The sequence below is a fragment of the Lepisma saccharinum genome, chromosome 9 (assembly GCF_977018435.1).
Source record: "Lepisma saccharinum chromosome 9, izLepSacc3.1, whole genome shotgun sequence".
NCBI lineage: Eukaryota > Metazoa > Arthropoda > Insecta > Zygentoma > Lepismatidae > Lepisma > Lepisma saccharinum.
Window position 1 is genome coordinate 42,023,317 of NC_139237.1, and position 23,436 is coordinate 42,046,752.

Below are 23,436 nucleotides of genomic sequence, written 5' to 3' on the forward strand. Positions count from 1 at the left end.
CTTGGAACTGGCAAACAGGTGAAATAAAGGATACCTTTGTGCATCACTAACCTACTCTTTCTCACATCAGAAGACACTGATAATATATTGCAAATTTTTCCGATATGGATAAACTGACCCAATATAAAGTTGTTGATTGATTAAATTAGGTTATTTTGCATCCCTTTTCTGCCAGACTTGGCTACTTGTGATGATGAGAATGAGTGATGATATGGCAAAATTTATGAAGGGACACACACAAGCACCCAAGCTCAGGCTGGGATCGGAATCTGGAACTCCTGGCATTGTAGCATGCTGTGCTAACCACTCCACCATGTTAGCAAATAATATAAAGTTGCAAATGTTCATTGAAGAACATGAATGGTTCAATAATTTCATTAATGTATGTAACCATGCAATGGGTTTTGCCATTAAAAAATAATTTACACATATTTATGTTAGATATAACAATACAATGGGAGACTTTTGCACTAAATTATAGGGTATATAAAGTGGATTAGTAGTGTAAAATACACACACATACACAGTGGTGACCAAAAAGTCAACTTCACTTCCACATACAGAGTGTCTACTATTCTGTAAAAACAAGATTCACTGACTTTTCCAGGTTTTCCAGACCAAGAACAAAAATTTTCCAGACCAAATCATTAGGGCAATTAATGTACATGAACATGTATGTACAGTAACAGCGATTAGGGGAGTTTGTGTGGGGATTGTCCCCCTACTTTCTGCTCCACAAATATGGTCTCTTAATGCTATCCCTTATCTACCAAGAAAAAATTAACTGCCCTTGCCCCAACCCCAAAGTTTTGGCACCCAGTCAAAGGTGATATATAAGAAAATCAGAATACTTAGATGAAAACTCACACTTAGTTACACTCAAGTTTAAAACCGTAAACTGTAGTACATCAGATTAATCTTTTCACCACAAAGCATACTTTATCCTTTTGTACCTGTATATTTATGGGAATTTACCAATATACTAGCAAGCTTTCATTATCACATTATGTGAAATTATTGATGGCCTCCTTTCACCCCTTATAGCCATCCGATTCACCCACACATTATAGAATAATTGTTTTACCATTTTTTTGGAATTAATTTATTTCCATAACAATTCAGTAGTCATAAGAAAAATAATATATATGTTTATAAACTGAATGTAATTTTGTACAGTAGTTTTCTTCCTTTAAAATAAATGCACAATTTGAATACTTGAAATGTTTTTCTAACTATAGAATTGGCGTTCATTAACATGTGAAAGTTTCAAAAGAACACATTACTTGAAAAAACACAAGTACAGTATTTTCTTCTTTAGTGCTTTCATGTTTTCCTCAACTTCTTGGATTTCCTTTACAGATCTCTTGAGGATTTTAGCTTCCTTTGTAATCAGTTCTTTCAGTTCTGCCATACTTCTTCTTTTCCTCTCTTCTAAATGGGTCTTCTGAGTTTCTGTTGTATCATGCTTCCTTCCACTTTCCATTTGCATTCCTTGCTGCATGGATTAAAGATTTTGTTATAGGGACTTTTTCAACCCCTCCATAAGTTACAATTGCATCATGTATACATCGTTGGGCAATAAGTGAGTTCTCATCGAGATTATCCACAAGGCATTGCTTATTTACAGAGAAACTGCACTCAACAGAAGCATTTCCATGTGAAAGCATTAAAATCTTCTGGACAAACAGTATAAAGGCACTGTTGTTACAGTCTTCAAGAACTGTCATCCACATCTGACCCAGCCGATCAACAGCAATGTCAACATTTTTCATTCTTGCAATCACACTGTCATTACTACATAAGTCAGTATAGAAGCACTTTTTATCATCTGCAGCAGGGCCAGAAAAATGGCACTTTTCAACTAGGACTTGTAATGCCACATTTACTTGGTCTTCACCTACTTTTCCATTCAAAACAGATGCTGGAGAGAGACATTTTTGCAAGTTATGTCTTTATGTAGATTCTACTCACATGACAGGTGGAATATTGACAAAATGAAACAAGTAAATCTTGATATTGAAGATTACTCATGCACCAATAAAAATAAAAACATTTTAAGCAAAGTTTGAAAAAGGAAATCTTATGTGCCAGTTACATTAATTTGTCTTACTGTATCAAATGATGACCTCGTGTGTAAAACATATTAAGTGACATTTTGGTCATTTCTGAGTTCATTAAGAAAAAAAGTTATGAGAATCACTACTGTGGATAAATTGTTTTAAGTTGTATTTTAAATTTCAGAAAGCTTCACTAAATCCAATGCAAATTGCATGACATGGCAATTTCACTTGAAAATTTAAGACTGGGACATTTTACTTTGTAACTCAAAAATGATCAAAATGTCACTTACCATGTTTTACACCCGAGCCCTTCAAATATTGGTATCTCAATAACAACCAGAGGCATAAGAACAAATTTTCATGCAATGATGAATCAAAATAACATAAATTGATTTGATACACGTATCAGGCTGCGGGAGACGAAACATCAACCTAAAATTATCTACAATTATATCAGAAGTTAGTAAATGAGAAGATGTAAAAGTTTTCCCAAAATCCTGCAATTAGAGTTTAATGTGGCACATCTTTACTGCCCCATCCATCTATTAAAGAATAATTTCATTACATGTTAAAGTTCTTATGAACCAAGAAACTATTTTTAATATTTTTATGTTTTCCATGTCCTTTGCTTGTATTTTCAAATGTGGAAAGTAGTTCCATGGCTTGGGAGTTTGGTGATCTCTGCTCTAGACTAACTATAGATAACAATTAGGGTTGAGCCATACTGCCACTGCTATGTCTGTACTGAAATATCAGTTGGAATTTATTCACCAATGCCACACACTATTTTCAGGATCTCCCCAAATGCAGAGCAATGTTTTCATGGAATCTAATTATCCTGGGAATTATACCAAATTTTAAGTTTGCACCAGTATTGTATGAAAAAGGATTTTCTAGCTAATATGCAGCTATTTTAAAATTCCAATGTAGTTTTGAATATTGCAATGAAGTTCGTCACCAGCCCTGGAAACATATTTAAAATGAGAAACAGACAAGCAAATAGATATGTGATCCTTGCTGAAAGAGAAATGTTACAACAGCCTGGGTTATGAGCAGACAGGAGCATTTAAAGTCCCTCAGTTGTGCTTCATTGGGACTCATTCCTCAATCATAAGATTTTACCTGAGCTTTGTACCTAGGTATATTTTGCTTCAGATTCCATAAAATTTTCCAGTTCTCAGGTGTGTGAGAATCCTATAACTTCTCTAATTGTGAAAATGTGAATTCTAATTGTTATATAAATAAAATTTAAAATGACCATACAACTGTAACTTAACAAAGATTTCAAAGTAATCAAAATCTTATATAAAAACAATTTGCAGAGTCCAGACCTACTGATAAGCCAAGGTATGGCATCAGACAGCATTTGTTATGGACAGAGATATTTGTTTAACATGGAGATAGAAACTACAAGCTCCAGATGTAAGGTATGCTTTGTCAATACATGAATACCACCTGCTGCAGCCAACATCCAAACTTTTAAACAATCTCTATTGTGCAAGGTCTACAAAAATACAAATTTTTCCAGAAAAATAGTAAATTTCCCTGACTTTTCCAGAAAAAATAAAATTTCCTGACTTTTCCAGGTTTTCCAGACTGGTAGACACCCTGATATGGTACACCCTCGTAATTGCAATATTGTAGGTCAATGAGGTTTTGGCACACATCTCTCACAGCCAGTATAATCTTCTGTGGGGTTTGTGTTGCTTCCTTCATACATGTTTGTGATCGTTCATTCTTCCATTTCATGTTATCACTACTCATTCATTCTTCTTGTCATGATCAACCAAAGTGGCAGAAATCCAACATTAAATACACTGAATCAATCAATCAGACACACAGTGGTTTGTCTGGATGTGATACTTTTCACAAGTGGATCTGCTGCATGACACAAATCAAAACAGTGCCAAGTTAATGATTAGAGCTTCTACAAATACAGTGGAATATTTGCTTATGATCATACTTATGAGAGGTTTCATAGTTGCATCAACTACCCTGGTATTGCAGGATACCTCTTTCTCAGCAGCATAATCTAAGCAGTGTTGGCAGGTTCAACATGCATTCATGATGAATAGGAGAGCAGTAGCAGATCTAGTCCATAACAATGCCAAACATGTGTACATAAAACTGTGACAAAATCGTCATTTCACAATTAGTGCTCATGCATTGGAATTTCCACAAATTTCAGACATTGTTTTACATTGTTACTGAAACAATGGTCTATAAGAAACTACATGCACAAAAAAAGTGAGGTATTAAAAACGGCAGTACTAGACTGGCTGAAATCCTATGTGATGGAATTTTATGCACAAGGTACACAATTGCTTGGAAAATCATGGTGATTACATGGAAGAAAGAAGTGGGTATGTATGTGTATATAACTAACAATACATTTTTATTACACTTCTTTGCTTAGTTTTTATAATCAATGCGCATTACTTTTGAAGCAGCTTTCCATGTTAAGATTTCCAAAGCAACAATTAACATTTTCAAATTCAATACGGATCAGCCTTAAATATAAAACCTGTGATGTTAATTTTCCAGATATAAGAATACTGGACTGTAAATCTAAATTTATTGTAATGTCTATCGAAAATGCTTGAGCTATGACAATAGTAAATTACAATACCTTAACCACTAGGCTATCAAAGTGGCCAGACACAAATGTAGTTACAGGCTGATTTCTTTCTATCATAATTTTACATTGAATACTTTCTGTCGTAAATGTGACAAATTGCTGAAATAAAATATTTTAACATTCATAAAGTTAAATTTTTGTAACACAATACATACAACAGTTAAACTCATATGTTTCTGTGTTTAATAATTTCAACATTTAATTCTTCCCTTTTTGAAAGCAAAGAAAGGAATGATAAAACTAACAGAATTTTCTGAGCTTCTGCTAAGTTTACTTATGTTACCAGAATGTTGACCAAAATTAACTTTATAGTAATATTATGACAGTGGTCATGCAAGTATTTAAAAATAACATTTAGGTGGAATGTACATGTTTGTCTATGTGTGTGAGCTGCACTTGCACCTGGGAACAATTTGCATTAGAAGAACTAAATGCATGGTTACTTCAAAATATTATATAATTTACTTTAAAATTCACCTTTAATGGAAAGCTAGACCTCTTAATACATCATATTTTTTTTAAAAAAAAAGCATAAATTGTTTTCATTATTTTATTGCTATAAAAATTACACATAAAATTGAACAACTATATACACATTTACTGACTGTACATCCAGTGGAACCTCAATTTTACATTTTCTTGCGTTACACATTCACTCTTCATGGTCCCAAAATGGTACAATATATTACGTTTTTTCTGCATTTTTTTTTACTTTCACACCCTGAAAAACGTAAAATCGAGGTTTCACTATATACATATTTTACTGCTTAAAAGTGGATACATATTTTGAATTAATTCATTGCACAAACACATTTTTAAATTAGCTTATTCAAATCTACAAGCAAAAATTAAACTATCAACACTCATGGGGTACAATTAAAAACACTTGTCAATCAAATGCTACATTTTCCAATATATTGCGTACTATACAACATAAGGACAATTGCAAGGAGTCAGCAATCTTTTGTACGAAAACAACCCTGCAATTTTAAACTTTCAACAAAACCAATGAACAGCGGAAACAGAGTAAAAAATTGGGAATATTAAATAATTGTACCTTGAAAACAAGTATGGCATTACTGTAGGATATTAGAACTTGTTTTATCACTATACAGCAGCTTGTGTCAAATTCATTGCCAAATAATGAGGCAAAACTTTAAAAAGTAATAATAACAATAATTAAAAACTGTAGCATTAGTTGAAAGCTGATGGTAGATTTTAAAAGATTGTGGCAAATTAAATTTTTTATCTGCAATATATATATATATATATATATATATATATATATATATATATATATATATATATATATATATATATATATATATAGTTGCTTGTTTGGGTTTGAGAAATCTTTACTCTGAGGGAGGCCGGAGCGTTCAATTTGGCAACCCTGTAAAATATGACATCAGCCAGTCGATGTCACTAGGAAGAAACATTAAAGAATGAATGTACAGACGTAGAAAAGTAATTATTTTCTGTAACCTATTCATCCCGTAATTACTTCATTTGCTCAAATTGTATTCGCTAGTGTATTCAACATTATTTTTCATAAGTAAAGCAGTATGTTATTACAAATTGTTTAAAAATATACATTAGATTTTCTACCAGTATTTCACGGAGGTCTTCTTAGGCTACATTTCACATGTGGTTAATCACCAAATCTAATAAATATCCAACACTGATGTCATTAAGATTTTAAATTATCATTTGCAAAATAAGTCAGCGACGTCGAAGAGCTATAACCATGACATAGAGGCAGACTAGCTTCAAACATGTTTTGAAAAAAGCAAATTCCACTCTGAGAAATGTTGTGTACATGAGACACCACACGCTGGTCTTTTACTCGCATTAAGTACAAGGGTTAAACTACACCACTGAAACAAAAATTCGGGAAACAATACAAACTCAAACAAAACTGAACATGCCTAACCTAACAAAAACACAAAAAATACTAATTCCTTCACTGTAACATATCTCTGCAAGAGAAAAACAACAGAAATGTAACACCTTTTCATTTTTAAACCATGTAAAATTATCCACTTCGTCGCAGGGAGTACATAGTCACCAGCACTTGGCATTATTTTAGCCTTGTACATATGGGCTATATGCCCACAAAACAAATATTTGTACCTTATACACATCGTAATTACAATGTATTGTCTGCTGAACAAAATCTTGGCAATTGTCATAGACTGCTAAAATGAAGACGTTGTGCAGAAATATGTACATAAGATTTATTTTAACTCTGAATGTAATACTTGCTCATGCTGGTTTATCGCATCCACAATCCTTACTTTTAGAACTTAAAGTCTTCCATCATTTAAATATTTAGTTGTTAAAGAGATTCGAATGTCATTCCGGAATGCTAGGAAATAAAATAAGGGCAAACTACACATTATTGGAAAGTTTCATACTGCATATGAAATGTACAGTTGGCCTTGTATTTTCTGCCTCCAGTTATTTAACGGCAAATTTATACATATTTATCTATTGTTAATGCATGTTTTCCACTTACATCGTAATGTCAATCTTCTGTCCAGATTTGGAAAAACAAAAACATGCTACACACATTACCTAGTTTTTTAAAAGAGCAACATGAATTCCACTATTCGCGCCATACTATGTTGCTTGTTTTTTTAAGCCGGTGGAACAGAATTACCAATTTTCAGGATTCTGGGCTGGAATAAAGCTGGCTGTGGAATGGCATGTGGGTAAAGCTACATAATAAGTGGAAATTGTTGAATGCTTTGTTGAATTTGAAACAATATACATACACACAAACATAAATATCCTGCACAGAGGAAAATCTCTTTTAATTGCATATAGGTTGGTGTACCGTGCCACTTATGTCGTGAGTTATTATCGCTTGAAAATGTTAACACTTTCATTCAGTGTACCATCACAAATAGATGTTACTTCCATAAATAAAAGGCAAAATTGCAGAATTAGGCAATTAAAATGAAAAAAAAAAACAAAAAACAATATAATTAGGGGTGAGCCAACCCTTATAATAGCAGCAACAGTATCAGAAAGTATGGTTGAAATTTACTCATCTATATCAGCAGATACGTTTCTAGAGCCTAATAAAAGACCTTCTCACTGACTTGGACTGGTAGTGTTGCATATATGCACAGGTAAGTAGTAATTTTGCCATTAGCATACTCATCCAGGAATGGCTCAAGATAACATTTTTCACCTGGCCAAGGTGGAATTTTGGCACCCTTCTCTTTTCCACTCTGCCCCTCCCCCCTCTTTCTACCCTGGTCCTCCTACTTTCCACCTCCTCCAATAAAAAGCCCGACCACGTTATCTATTTATGGATTTAATGACAAAAAATAATAGCTTTATTTTTAAAATACTTTTAAGTGTTACTGTTAAAGAACATGTATATTGTAGGTATGTGTATTTAATACCTACATAATGACATCAAAATAACAGTAAACTCTTAGCTTAAATGGCTACATGATTTTGCAACATACTTACGTTATTCAGCAGTAACTTCAATTAATTCTTGTCAATAATAAATTCAACTCTTTTAAAACAAATAGCCATGGACCTGGTGGAGGCACATAGTGGTTTGGATCCCATTTTCAACTACAACCTCTGACAATAAAGTTCGGTGAATGATCCTCATTATCGAAAGTAGATGAATTCTTAATGAAACCTTCCTTACTGTCCTTCGAAGTAGTCCCCTCTGATAGCTATGCACCGTTGAGAACGGCTGCACATGTCCTGGAAACTTTTAGAAAAGTCTTCTTTCGGGATGGTATTCAAGACCCTCGTCACGTTCCGTTGGACGTCTGGAATATCCCCAAATCTCTGACCTTTCAAAACGATTTTGAGGCGTGGGAAGAGAAAGAAATCTGGAGGATTCAGATCCAAATTTCTTGCAATGCATTGCTACAGAGAATGAGAGCTGGTGTGTGGGGTACGACCCTGAAACAAAACGCCAAAGCATGGAATGGCGTTCTCCTGCATCACCCCGTCGGAAGAAGGCCAAGGCGGAAAAAATTGTTGTTCCCTCCGCCAGGAATTCCTTGTGGATCATGCCATCACTGTCAAAGAAAGTGATAAACATCGACTGGATGAGTGATTTTTACGCCTTGACCTTCTTCCGACGGGGTGATGCAGGAGAGCGCCATTCCATGCTTTGGCATTTCGTTTCAGGGTCGTACCTCACACACCAGCTCTCATCCTCTGTAGAAATGCATTGCAAGAAATTTGGATCTGAATCCTCCAGATTTCTTTCTCTTCCCACGCCTCAAAATTGCTTTGAAAGGTCAGAGATTTGAGGATATTCCGAACATCCAACGGAACGTGACGAGGGTCTTGAATACCATCCCGAAAGAAGACTTTTCTAAAAGTTTCCAGGACATGTATGTACAGCCATTCTCAACGGTGCATAGCCATGGGAGGGGACTACTTCGAAGGACAGTAAGGTAGGTTTCATTAAGGATTCGTCTACTTTCGATATTCAGGATCATTCACCGAACTTTATTGTCAGAGGTTGTATATGTCTGGTCCTGATTAGCCATTCTGTACATAAAGTGGACTAAAAATAAACTCAAACAAATAGCCACACTTATGTAATCAGAAATAAGGTCCTGGCACTAATCAAGGATGACATCCTGAGCAGTCACCCGGGTTGCCTGGCCCTTAAGCTGCCCCTGCTCATATCCACATAAACAAACATATCTTCATTTTCTGCTCCCCTCCTTGTGATATGTGAAGAACTATGGCTTCCTTTCACTTTTGTGTTTTTGTTTTCTTAGGCGTAAACACAAAGAAGTCACAGTGGCCAGAGCATGGTGCTAGTCGCACGTGGAATACAACTAACGTTACATACATCTATCTCTGTTGCCATGTACCCAAGTGAATGTGGCAGGTCCAAAATTCATTTGTTGGTCCAGCAATGTGACGACACTGGGGAACTTTTTACAAGGAATAGTAGCACAACTTAGGACTCCATGTGCTGACCAGGATCACTCGATTGATTGATTGATTTGCTTTATTTTACTTCGCCTTTTGTGCCAGTTTTGGCTAATTTGCGAAGATAGGAATGAGTGATGATATGATGAAATTGATGAATGAACATGACAAACATCCATGACCAGGCCAGGATTCGAACCCGGGACCCCTGGCATCGTAGCATGATGTGCTAACCACTCTGCCACGGAGGCCGGCGACCAGGCTCACTCATCCTCTAAGCAATAGGTACCTAGGTAATGCCATGTTCATGCAATCAGTTTATTTATTATACAGGAATCTCACCCATGCAACAGTGATAGTTGTAAGATAGAAGCCATAATCATGCAATCCTTACTTTATTAACAAAGCAAGCCATTCTTTGTATCTTTTCATGAGTCACTCCAGGTACTAAGTGAAAAAGAAAGCTTCCTCGGTAGTCACTCTCACTTGTATAAGAGGGCCTTCCAATGGTGCAGTGGTCATGTCATTGCCTTGTAATCAAGGGGTCCCCGGGTTCGATTCCTGTTGGAGGCATGTAGTGGTTCGGATTCCACTTAAACTGTAGGTCCAGTCCCAATTAGCCTTACTGTGCATAAAGTGGACTTAAAAAAACCAACTCAATCAATCACTCGTATAGATGGACCATTGCAGTTAGGGATTGTGTGGCTTTGACTCGTGCATACTGTCCACTAACTACCAGCCAACTCACCATCGCATGGCCTAAGAGGTGACTCAACCATGTACACAACATCTTCACTATAATGGAGATCGAGAATGTATCCCTTTGTGACAGTGTGAAATGAGCATGGGACAACTTAGCCTTACCTCATATCCAAACTATCTAAAAACACACTCATTCTTTATTTCTTAGTTTGATATCCACCAAGTAATTTGTGCATTAGCTTGTGATGGTCTAAATTCTTCTCAGAAGAGAAAGTTCTTCCACACCGGCCGCAACTAAATGGCCTATCAGGGGTGTGGACCTTCAAGTGGCGATTCAGAGTGCACTTCTGCGTAAAGCGCATCGGACACAGGTGACATGCAAATGGCTTCTCCCCCGTATGAACACGCTCGTGTCTTCTAAGCTCATATGAAGAGTAGAATGCCTTGGAACACCAGGAACACACGTGTTTCTTTCCAGGGGATGTCCCAGATATAACATTTATCAGGGATTCCTCCAGAACAAATTGTGGAAGAGAGCTGCAAATAAAACAAATTAGAATTTATATTCCAATTTATATGTAAAATACTGATAATATTTTTTAAAAAAAATATGCATATACAGAACTTACATAACACAGCTATTTAACTCATTCAGAAAAAAGAGACAGGAGTGGTTTGAAAGTAATAATGGAAAAGGTGAAATACTGATTGTTTGTATTTTTTTTATTTAGCATTGCTTTTCTATCACTTTTGGCTAATCACGATGATGAGGATGAGTGATGGTTGCAATTGATGACTCCAGCAAAGTTTACACATGCTCAGGCAAGAATTAACCTGGGTACTTTGGTGGTGGGATTGAAAGTCAACCATCTTAATGTGCTCGGAAAATACTGATAGAATGGAAATACAACAGAGAAATGGTTAATACATCAATTACGAAATTTTACAAACCACAACTGTCAAAAGTTTCCCACTTTGCTCCCCCTCTCCCCTGCCCTGGGACATGAGATGTCATGTGATATCCAGAGATACCTTTGTAGGGGCATTAATATAAATATTCCCACCCATCAGCACCCATCCCATGTGTAAGTCAGACCCTCTACCAATTGGACCACTGCCCATTTACTGATACAAATAACCATGGCTGAATCCATCTGATATAAAAGTGTGAACTTTTAGTCCAAAACCTGAATGATGCATCAGAACTGATCTGTTGTTGTTTGGAGTCACCAACATCACTAAATGTTTTCACCATATTTCTTTATCATATTTCAACTCCTGTATTGAGAAAGAGCATTGATGTATTAGATTGAAATATTGACATGCTTTAGGTATTTAAACATTATAGGTACGATATTTCTCTTTTAGTATATTGTGTTTTAACGGAAGTGGTAACACAGAAAACTGCGAAGAACTTTAGTATTCATATACCTAAGAAATGCACAAAAGTACATGATTCCAATGGGCTTTGCATTATGAAAGGAAACTACGCATTTGGAAATGTATTTTCAAACAAAAAACACCAATACTGCTTTATATTCCTAATAACACACCAAACGGACGGGTTTGCCACAGTATGACACAGGCAAAGAAATATCAGATCAGTAAAAATACAGTGGAACCCCTATTTTACGTTCCCGCATGATACATTCAATCATGATAGTCCCAACATGGCAAAATGTTATAAAATTTTCCTCGATTTTACATTTTCCTGTATTTTAATTTTTTTTTAGACTGGTCCCCAGAGGTTCCATTGTATTGACAAATTTGTTGATAAATTAATATGCAATTATTGGACTTAATATCAACTGATTTATTGGTCACACTTATCTATACTTGCTTTGATTTTATTGTGAAAGTAGGATAGATAATTTCATAAAGAGTGTGTTTGTACATTTAGGACAGAAAAGAAATAGGCAAGTAAAATCTATAAGTTTAAAATGTCTGTGAGGATAAGCTACAATGCACATGCAGTTTTACTTTCTTAGTGTAATGTCAAGAGTATACTTCTACAATTACAATTCTGTGGGAATTATTGCCCTATTTCTTAATTACTGATGTCACACACACAGACTTAGAAATACACAAAATTCATGAAGAACTTGCATCTTAAAATATAGAACAAAAATATATAGTGATATTCAAAGCATAGGTCTCACACAATGGCTGTGCGATCTAAGGTGCAAGCTTTGGGTTCTGGCTATGGGGCACATACAGGTTCGAGCCTCCTGGGAAAAGTGTAACAACTTTTCCTGAGATTTCGGTTTGTGTATGTAACCCATGGCCACCTACCGTCATGAGGAATTTGGGGATCTATGAACCGTTTCTAATTTGAGAACGTTTTTAACGTTTAACCAGTAGCGTAACCTGGTCATAGAAAACCTACTTACAACGACTGGGGGTTAGTCATGCTGAGCACACGTCAACCCATAACTGGTTAGATAATCTCACACCTCCGCTAAGACTAAGACCGACAGTCAGTAAGTAATTATTATTATTATTATTCAAAGCACAGTTCTACCTACAATGAAAGAAAATAAAAAGGATTTGCAGAATGGCAAAAGAAGTATTCTATAGAAAACTTAATAAATTTACTATTCAACAATTATAAATCCAAGCAAGTATAAAAAAAGTTGTTATTCAAATATAAAACAATTACTCTTCTGTTTTGCTAATGTCTATAATGGACATGATTTTGTTTTCAAAGAACTACTGCAGATTTACAATAAATATCTCAAAATTGGTAACATTTAAAAGTAACAAGAAAAACAATTACACTCTTCCCTAAAATATGAACATAAATTAGACAAAATGGTATTACTTAAAATACAAATATGAAATTAAGAAATGTTATTCCCAAAGTAAACTGATCACATGGAAATAATTGAAGTAATAATTACAATTATAACAACATGAAAAAAAAAAAAAAAAAAAAAAAATTACAAATCAACACACTATACATTTTTGTTCTGAAAATAACAGTCACAAATGCAACTTAATAGACACCACATTGCAATGCAGATATAGTAAAATGCACTCGCACCAAAACTATGATTCTTTCATTATTACGATAATTATAATAATTGTGAAATATATCAACTGGAAAGTATTTCTCTGATAAAACAAATAAATGCACTAATCAATGTCTTCCATACACGAGGCTGTAGAGTGACAAATTCCCAATGGAGAAAAATTATTTCCTTATGATTTTCTGGTTTCACAACTGAGAACCTATTTCTTAATGCAAATTATATGATTTTTAAAATGTAGGACATGCCAGAATAAAAATAATGTCTGGCAGCCCTAAACTATAACAAAAATTTTACAATTACTGCAATTTGTATTGCAAGTTAGCCAAGATAACAATTTTATGGATGTTTTGAGGCATCACGGTGACAATTTTGTGAGATTGTGTACTTCTAAATGTAGTGTACTAAAGCTTGGCTTAACTGTATTAAGTAGCAACTCCATTCAGACAATTTATGTTGCTGCACATATCGAGTTGCTAATATTTGCCTATTGTAGAACAGACTGTCTCGATCATATATTAATAATTTATAGCACACAATTCATACTTTTTATCATAATACTTCCCATGGAAGTAAATGAAAATGTACACCGATTATTTCTGAACAATGATTTGTATTGTGAAAATGACCTTTCCACATCACACGTAGTCAGAATTGCATATTTGATGTCACGTGCACCAACACCATCGATTTCACCTCAGGAGCACTCTCGGTCACACAGACTAGGCATACGTGTTCTCTGGTGAGTGATCCTTAATCAATTTCATCATACCATCACTCATCCTCATTGTCACTATTAGCCAACTGTGGGACAAAAGTCCCATACAGCACAAATCTCCAAGGGATACCCACTGGATATCCATAATGTAAAAATCAGATTGATGGATATTATGTATATCCATTAGATAACCACTTCTGGATATCCAAAACATATCTAGATCTTGTCCAAAATGGGATATCCAAAACAAATCCAATTTTGGATATCCAAAGCATATCTAGATCTTGTCCAAACTGGATATCCAAAATACATCCATTTCTGGACATCCAATACATATCTAGAACTGATCCAGAACTGGATATCCAAAAATGAACAAAAATAGAATCTGTTCCGGATATTAGAAAATGATCATAGTATTTCCGTTGTGTATACTTTTTCATACTGTATCGTGGAATTGAAATAATAATTGCATTGAAGCCTTAGCGTTTATAAACTAATTCACCTGTCATTTAGTGATTTTTTCCCCCCGTAGAATCAGAAACTTTCGATTTAGCATTACTCAAAGCTACAATACAATCGACACTAAAATCGAGTCAACCGTGCTTAGCTCAAGCGAGAAAACCTGTTCCTTATATTTAGCATAGATAGTAGATATGCACATCATTTTCAGTTCACGTGTTTTACGCCTGAGGCCTGAGTGAATAAGAAGCTTGTGACTGTTTTCCTTGTTGGTGAGTATCTTGTTATTTACTATTATTAGCGATTGAAACTTTTTAAAATTTTAGAATCAGAAACACTACAATACAATGCAGGCAGGAATCGGGTCAATGCTCGCTTGTAGTATCACAAATCTCCAAGGAACATTCATAGGATAATAGATCCATGTATATTAGCGATGTCCATTTTACGTCCAAAACAGCTCTCACCCTGGATATTCAGAGAGAAACTCGTGTCGCCTGAAAATGCATTTTGTCTCGATGGTTGATGCCAGTTTGAATTCAGGAAGTTACGAAACGTGGCAGTGAAGAACAAGCTCTCTATACTCTGCTTATTATGGAAATACGTGTGAATATAAGATATTTTTTAGATGTGTAGACGTGCGAGTGTGTTTGTGTGAGTGTGTATGCAGGTTTGTGAGGGTCCGTGCATGGTGTGTGTGTGTGTGTGTGTTTGTGTGTATGTATTTGTGTGTGTGTGAGAGAGAGAGAGAGAGAGAGAGAGCAGAGTGCATGTTACAAATATATGAAATCCTCTTAGCTTCTCAAAAGTTTATTTTTACTAATGCTGAGTATTTTCTCGTATACATGCAATTTCTTAAGGATTTATATATAATTCAGTCCAGGAGACATTATTTGATGTCTAAATGGTGCCCTAATAAAGTTATAAAATAATAATAACAATAAACTTCCCTGTTACATCCATATAATGTCCAGATAATATCCAAATGTAGTCTAAATAATGTACTTTTCGTATCCATACGATATCCAAAGTATGTACAAGAAATGTCTAAATCAAATCATATAATGTCTAGAAAACGTCCCACTTAATGTCCAAAACATGCACTAAAGTGATCCGGAAACGTCCAAAACATATCCATTTCTGGATATCCCCTGGATATCACATATATGGACAAATGGATATCCAGCGGATATCCAATGGATGTTTATTGGATATTCCTGGATATCCAGAAATCTCGACCTGAATATCCAAGAGATATCCAATGGATGTCTTTTGGACATTTGTGTGCTGTATAGAAAATCAAGCAAATCAAATCAAATGTTCACTCTACAAAACCTGAGCAACTTTACACAGTTTTTGGTAACCAGCGTTGTTTATATATATATATATATATATAAATATATATATATATATATATATATATATATTTATGTATATACACACACACACACAAAAAAACTTCGGAATTTGTCTTAAGTACCTGCAAGCATGTCTCTGATGCGAGTTCAATTTTGTTTCAACTGCACTAATGTCCTTCCCTGTTTAGTAAAGCAGTTGTGTGGAAGTTTCCAGTTGTTCTATCACGCCACACGAAAAGCTACATTTGCAGATTGGAACTCCAAATCGTTTTGTAAACATCAATCTTTCAATAAATCTTGAAGTATCAGAAAGTATTTCATCTATTTTATGTACTGATTCCAAAATATGCATTTACATGAAGAATTCAGAAACTTTATTTTGTCTGGAATGTCTAAAATATGTACATTTTATGTAATTTCCCTTGAAATATGTGTTTTATGCGCTGAAGGTAAAATTATGTATTTTTACGTGATATAAGACATCGCAGATTTCATTTCAGCCAAATGGTACACACTTCTACTGAGCATGACCAACTTCTGAAGTAAGGGGAAAAAAAATGTTTTTACCTAAAAATTCGCTTCCTAATAATGACAAAAGGTATGGACCAACCACATGATTAGCAACAGTCAAAAGTTTGAAGTCCATTTTGTGCAGGTTTATGCAAATTAGGACTAGCCCTACAGTTTAATGACTTCTACCTGGGATCAAACATGAGACCCCTTGATTGTGATCAAAGATAATACCTGCCCATACATTCACCACAGACCTCTGTTAGTGGTCATGCGAATGTAGCATCGGCAGTACATAAAGGACCCCAGTTTTTAAAGCAGAACATTGTTCACGGATGACATATCATGCACATGGCATGGTTTCTTTAATTGCCATAAGAACATATTGGGGCCAATCGTAATACTGATGCTATATTAGAAAACCAACACCAACAACCATATGTTTGCAATGAACGTATATGCAGGTATAATTGGCAATCACATCGCCTTAGCGTTTGCCATCATGTGGTTCCTGACCCTAACAAACCTGTACAAACTTCGGATCACTTTTCCAATTTCCACACAAACTTTAATCACACAGTGTAAAATTAAATACAATTCTAATTAGTACCATATCAGTCGTTAACTTCATATTTAAATGCTGACATAAGTTGCATTATATTTCAGATAATTTTATGTAAAATTTGACAGAAAAAAATTGAACATAATGTATTAAGATGATACATATTTATAACAATTCCTTATACACAATAAAAAAAAATATTTTTCATTGCTATTAAGTCAGTTCTTGTACAATGTGCACAACTTTGTGTTCTGCCAATTTTCCTTCTGTTGTGTAACCTCTACCACAAACTTTGCAAACAAAAGGCTATTCTGGAGCCCTGTGAACTCTCATATGTCTCTTCAAGTTGCTCTTGTGAGAAAAACGTCTTGTACACAGGTGGCAAGGAAACGGCTGCTCTCCTGTATGTGACCGTTCATGCAATTTGAGGCTGGATGAGTCATACAACTTCTTAGAGCACCAAGAACAAACATGTCTTTTTCCATATTCTGATTTAGTAACAAGAAAGTTCAGCAGATTCTGATCCAAGACAACAGGACCTTTGTCAGCAAGAGAGCTGAAATTAAACAACAATATCTTTAAAATTATAATAAGTACTACACAATAATAAAATAGTTATATTAAAATAGAAAGTAATTCAGAAATTACCTAACGTGCACCAACCGAGAAGTAATTTAATATGTAGACACATATGTTCAACAATATACCTATCGGTCATCATACATAATTCAGTACTACTGACGCACACACTAAAAGTAAAAAATAGAGTAACTACGAGGGACATTCCAAAAGTAAGTTTCGTCATTTTTTTCACAGGGAAGCTTTATTACAAACAGAAGGATACAATGTCATAACAAAATACAATCTGTTGGCTATTTTTCCACATAGTCACCACCGACATTGATACATTTCTCGTACTGTGAAATCAATTTCAAGAAACCCTCCTGGTAAAAATTGGGGCCCAGCGATTTAAGGAAGTTTTTCACAGCCTGTTGCACCTCTTCGTTGCTTCCGAAGTGACGTCCCGATAGTGCTGACTTCAACGCAGGAAAAAGGTGGAAGTCTGATGAGGTAAGATCGGGGCTGTAGGCCGGTGATTCAATCTCTCCAATCCCAGACGACGAATGTGTTCTGCAGTGACCCTTGCTGTGAGGCATCTTGCATTGTCGTCTAAGAACAAAAGCCCTTGACCCAAGAGCTCTGGTCTTTTGCGTCAAATGGCGGACTTCAGTTTGCTTAGTGTGTGGCAATACTGTGCCGCACTTCCATTTGGGACCACGTTTCCAGAACACGTCTTTCTGCCTTACTGGTTTGCACTCGAATGAGCTCGGGCACGTCGGTCTGCTTCTTATCTATATATTATTCGGCACTCTGCGCATGCACCATTGCTCCTCTGCTCTCGCTCCTCCCGTCGTGATTTCAAGAAAGATTGTCTTTTGTTATGGCGATGTGTTTTCTCACTTTGTAATACAGCTTCCCTGTGAAAAGAAATGACGAAACATACTTTCGGAATGTCCCTCGTACTATAAATGGCAGGAATGTACGTACTAATGACAGTAGAGTTTCTATTATGGCTGAAACACTTATAAAACAAGAATCTTTCTTTCACTCATAGTCTGTTTCTGTCGGAGCAGGTTGGCAGCACAGAAATAATCAGTGCCAAGTTCACGAATTTCATTGTGAACAATCACAAAGGAATGCTTGATTACTGTAACAATTATAAGTCAATCTTCTTTCCACCTTAACTATAACACATCAATATACAGTGCCATTGAGTGACCCCATTTTCGTTTTGTTTTAAAGGTAGTTCATGCTTGTCTAGGTGTGATTTTCTATGTGTTAACGAATTGTAGAGTACAAAAAAATAAATAAATAAAGTAAAACAAGAAATATGAATATAATAACGCATGCTTTATGAAGAATACGAGCCTGGGACCTTGTATTGCGCTAGCCACTCTGCCAGAGCCCCCATAAATCCATTTATGAAACACACAAGTGAATTATCATTTATTTCAATTCAGTAGCGGTGATTGAGTTCCAGAACTAGCACGGGGGGGGGGGGGGGGGGGCAAAGACAGTGCATACTGCACGCTGCCGCCACCTACCATCTCAGTCGGGGGGGTGGGAGGGGCTTAAAATTCTATCTTACTTTAGGCTGGGTGTGACCACCCAACGATTTACTTCACATGAAACCGGGAATGTTGCTGACAAGAAGAATATGTATCGCTTGATCTCAAAGGGTCTGTGGCCCCCTCGTTCCCCTGACTTATCGTCACCAGACTTCTTTCTCTGTTTTTTTTTGAAAGGACGTGTATATTGGGCAAACTCTGGAGACCTCTACAAGACCTGGAGCGAATCATTACCCAAGAGATGAATTCCATTAGCTCTGATGTCCTACGAAGGGTGTCAACAAGTATGGTGGGAAAGGTTCGGACCTGTCTTCAGGAAGAAGGTGGACATTTCCAACACTTGTTGTAAGACATTACCATTTGTGCATAACTACATTTCATGTATCAAATCAAATGTGAGTATCTGTATTATTTTTGTCCATAGTGGAAAAATAGTGTATAGTATCATGATGTGCATGATAAAATGATCACCCATTACCAGAGTTTCAAATGACAAATAATGTATTACAATACCTGTCATTTAATTTGGGAATATACTTCAGTAACTAAATATTGGTGGAAAAATTGTTAAACGAATGCATTTTGCACATTTATCTGGATGTTTAGATTACAAGAAAGTGATATGGCACTTTGTAGACCCTTTGAGATACCTGGACTCTGGTCAGTATTGATGAATAAATTCAAACCGATATTTTCAATACTGGTGCCACTGGACATGTGCAGGTTCAGCACCAATTACACCCAATTAGGATTAGGTAAAGGAAGAGTTTTTATAGTTGACAGTGCCAATTAATGCTACCCTTAAAGCTTTAGGCTGCAAACATGAAAACAACAACTTCTAATATTGGAAACATTTATTTCTCCTTGTCCTTTACCATAAAAACAGTACAAAAGATCATTAAAATTGACCCTGGTAACAGAAACCTTTGCGATTGGCAACAATGCCATGATTGGCTTGCTTCTATGTTAACTTCTGATAATTCTTTAATAAGTTCACTTCAATTAAAGCAGTTTCAATTAATGTGTTCTTACCTTCTCTCTCATGCTTTCTGTTATGCTGATAACTGGGGTATCCTTGATGTGATGACAACCTTTAGAGGATTTGTACTTTTGTGGTGTGTGATTGTCTTTTCATCCTGATTTTTAATTCAAATAAGAATATGAACAACTTCAGCATTCTCTGATAAAGTAAACACAGAATATGCCAGCTGGCTCCAAGCTTGTTTGATATTTCTAAACAGGATGCAGATGGGTGTTTTGAGTTGTAAATCACCAAATGCGGATGCTACCTACAAGAAGATGCAAGTGGGTTGAATCATAATGCAGAGGAAATCACTTATTGTTCTTCACCACAAGAGCTTCAAGACTATATTACATCTTTTGATTTGGTTGGAAATGGAAGAATAGAAAACTGTAGAACTATTGTTCTGTATAATGTGGGAGAAAAAGTGGTAAGTAAAAAAAAAATACTACTTTACTACTTTATGTGATATCAATAACAACTGTTATCTATAAAATATACCAGACGTTATAAACACTCAATAAATAATCAATTGTTTGCCATATTCTGCTAAGCTGACCTCTGTGGCAGAATGGTTAACACAGCATGCTACAATGCCAGGGTCCTGGTTTCAAATCCCAACCTGGGCATGAGTGTAGATTGCGAGTGTCCCTTGATAAATTTCATTATTCATCCTCATCATTGCAATTAGCCAAAAGTGATAGAAAAATGACACTAAATAACAAAAATAATCAATAAAAAGCCATATTCTGCTACATTTACAGTAGTTTTTTTCTGATATTGCTATGTAATCAACATATTATAAGTAATTACGCCTGCCATTATTTGCATTGATGTAATTTTTTAAATCAGAATGAAAAATCTTAACATGAAATGCAAAGAAATATTTTATTCACATAAAATATGCACATACTATGGTATTTCGTCTCAAGACAGGAAAATTTCCAATAAGCAACAATAACAATATTAAAGTTACTTTTTCTTTTATGCAAATCCTTCTTTCATTTTTTCAACTATAGTTTCACACACTATAAAAAAAGGTAAAGTGCTCCCCTGTGCATAGCACAACGCCATGAAGGCGTATAGGGGGTGTGGGGGTAACGCCCCACACTTTCTTGATCCGGTTGTGAGTGGGGGTTGATGTGATCAGCATCATGCCCCTAACCACCTTTACCCCCCAGGGTTTCCCCAGGTACCCATGTTATTCGACGCTGGGTGGGCACCGGGGCCACTTCCATCGTTAGAAAAGTTCCCGGATTTGAACTGGCGCGTTCAAAGACGCGTTACCGACTGAGCCACCGCGGCCACTATACAGTATACAAAATAAAATTCTGTCATTAATGTCACCTAAAGTTTTTGCATCTGAACAAAGTATTAAAAACCAATTAGTACTATAATATGTATTTAGTAACAAACATTTTGTAAAAGTAGAGTTCTCTCACAGATTTATTAATACATCATATATAATTTGCTGTATCAATAATTTCTGAAAATTGTAGGTGGTAAGAGATGGGGGAGTGATTGTAATGGTAAATTTTCTTACAGACATTCAGGGATACTGAGGGTAATAAAGGGTGTGTCCTTGTAGTGAAATCCTGATTTTCTCTTTCCAAAAATACATTTTTCTTCATTAAACAATTAACCTTCCTAGTCTCAACATGTTACAAACATTTTCTCTTCTTGCATTTTTCTGTATTTTATTCTTACAGACCCAGGCCGCTGAAAAATATATTTATAATTACATTAATATATAATTAAGTAGAGTGTGCACTCTCCATCACTATTAAAAATTCCATAAAAAAATTTGGTTCTAAAATGTATGTAATAATAAATCACTTATATTAAATCAATTTGGAAAAAAAACTTTCACTTTAGTTTAGCTGTGTAACAATTTTCACAAATAGTGTTAAGTCCAGATTGAATTAACTGTGCTGCTTCAGATGTCGTCTTAAATTAGCTTTTTGGGAAAAACAACTTGTACACATGGGACAAGCAAAGGGCTTTTCCCCTGTATGTGTACGTTCATGAGTTTTGAGATCATACGAATCACGAAATGGCTTGGAGCACCACGAGCACTGGTATAGCTTCCCGAATGGTGCTGATGGTGCACTGTGTAGCTTCAAGTGGCGCTTCAAGTTTGTCTTCCCAGAAAAACTCCTTGCACATATGTGGCACACATGAGGCTGTTCTCCAGTGTGTATTTGTTCATGGATTTTAAGATCTGCTAAACTGGCACACTCCTTGGAACACAACCGGCACACATTTCCTGTTTCCTGTACTGCAACAGCATCCACATTAGCAAGATTAACACTGAAAAACAACAAAAATATATATATAAATTTCACAAAAAAAATATACAAAATAAAAAATAATAATGTAATGAGCGTTGTTATACTTCCACTAGCAAAAAAATGTTCTTCCCAGAGTAAAAACACTGCAGTTCAACTAGTCAATGAATACCTGAGGGTGACCTTGGGGAGTAAAGGTAGTCAGAGCTTGGTGCTAATCACATCATCTAGACTATAAACTGACATCAAAAATGCACTCCCCCTGTGGACTTTCATGCCATGGTGCAAATTTACATTTACCTTTTCCAGAGTAAAAGTCCTTGTTACTTAATAATTTTCATTTGATATAATACCCAAAGTAAAAGGATCACTTTTACATATCATTTCTTTCTTTCTACATGCATGTGGAAGTAATGTAATGACACCAAATAGAGGGAAACTGTTTATAAGATTTTCATTTACAGACTATATAATATGTTATGTGGAAAAATGGACATTATGGGGTAAAGAAAAATGTTGTGAATGAAAGAAACTAACATTTCATCATTAATGTTTCTTCTTCTGCTGAGAATCATGATAATGATCATACAGTTAGCACACAGGATGAAAGATTAAAGTATTATGCATCATGTCAGGTATCATTGAAATGTCTTACATAATTCCATTGCTTCTAATATCTTCATTTGTGTTGATGCTGATGGGAGACCAAAGTTAAACAAGTACTGCACGCACGCATGTGCACACATTGACTGATTGATTGATTCAGTTGGTGTTTTAAATCCACTTTATGCACAGTAAGGCTAATCGAGACTGGACCTACAGTTTAAAGTGGGATCCGAACCACTATGTGCCTCCACTGGGAATTGAACTCGGGACCACTTGATTACAAGGCGACGACGCTACCACTGTGCCATCAGGGGGAGGTGGGAGAAGATTGGATGATGGGGAAGGGACAAGGAAGAAAAAAGTTCCACTGTCCTTCTTGTCAGTCATGCGATTTGAATCTTGCTGTTGCTATTACAGCATATAA

General features: G+C 35.6%; 1 protein-coding gene across 9 annotated transcripts in view; it reads right to left on the minus strand.

Annotated features, from left to right (window-relative positions):
* The window catches only part of LOC145992030 (uncharacterized), a 360,413-nt gene that overhangs the window by 122,356 nt on the left and 214,621 nt on the right, over positions 1 to 23,436 (minus strand). Inside the window, exon 4 of one of the 9 annotated variants that reach the window (XM_083128097.1) lies at positions 10,385 to 10,869. The exons of 7 other annotated variants lie outside the window; for them this stretch is intronic. In XM_083128097.1, coding sequence (XP_082984223.1) covers positions 10,530 to 10,869 — 340 coding nt within the window. In that variant the 3' untranslated portion in view covers positions 10,385 to 10,529. Of the gene's footprint in view, positions 1 to 10,384; positions 10,870 to 21,453; positions 22,429 to 23,436 lie in introns of those variants that run through there. One more of the 9 variants, XM_083128090.1, reaches the window with a different exon arrangement.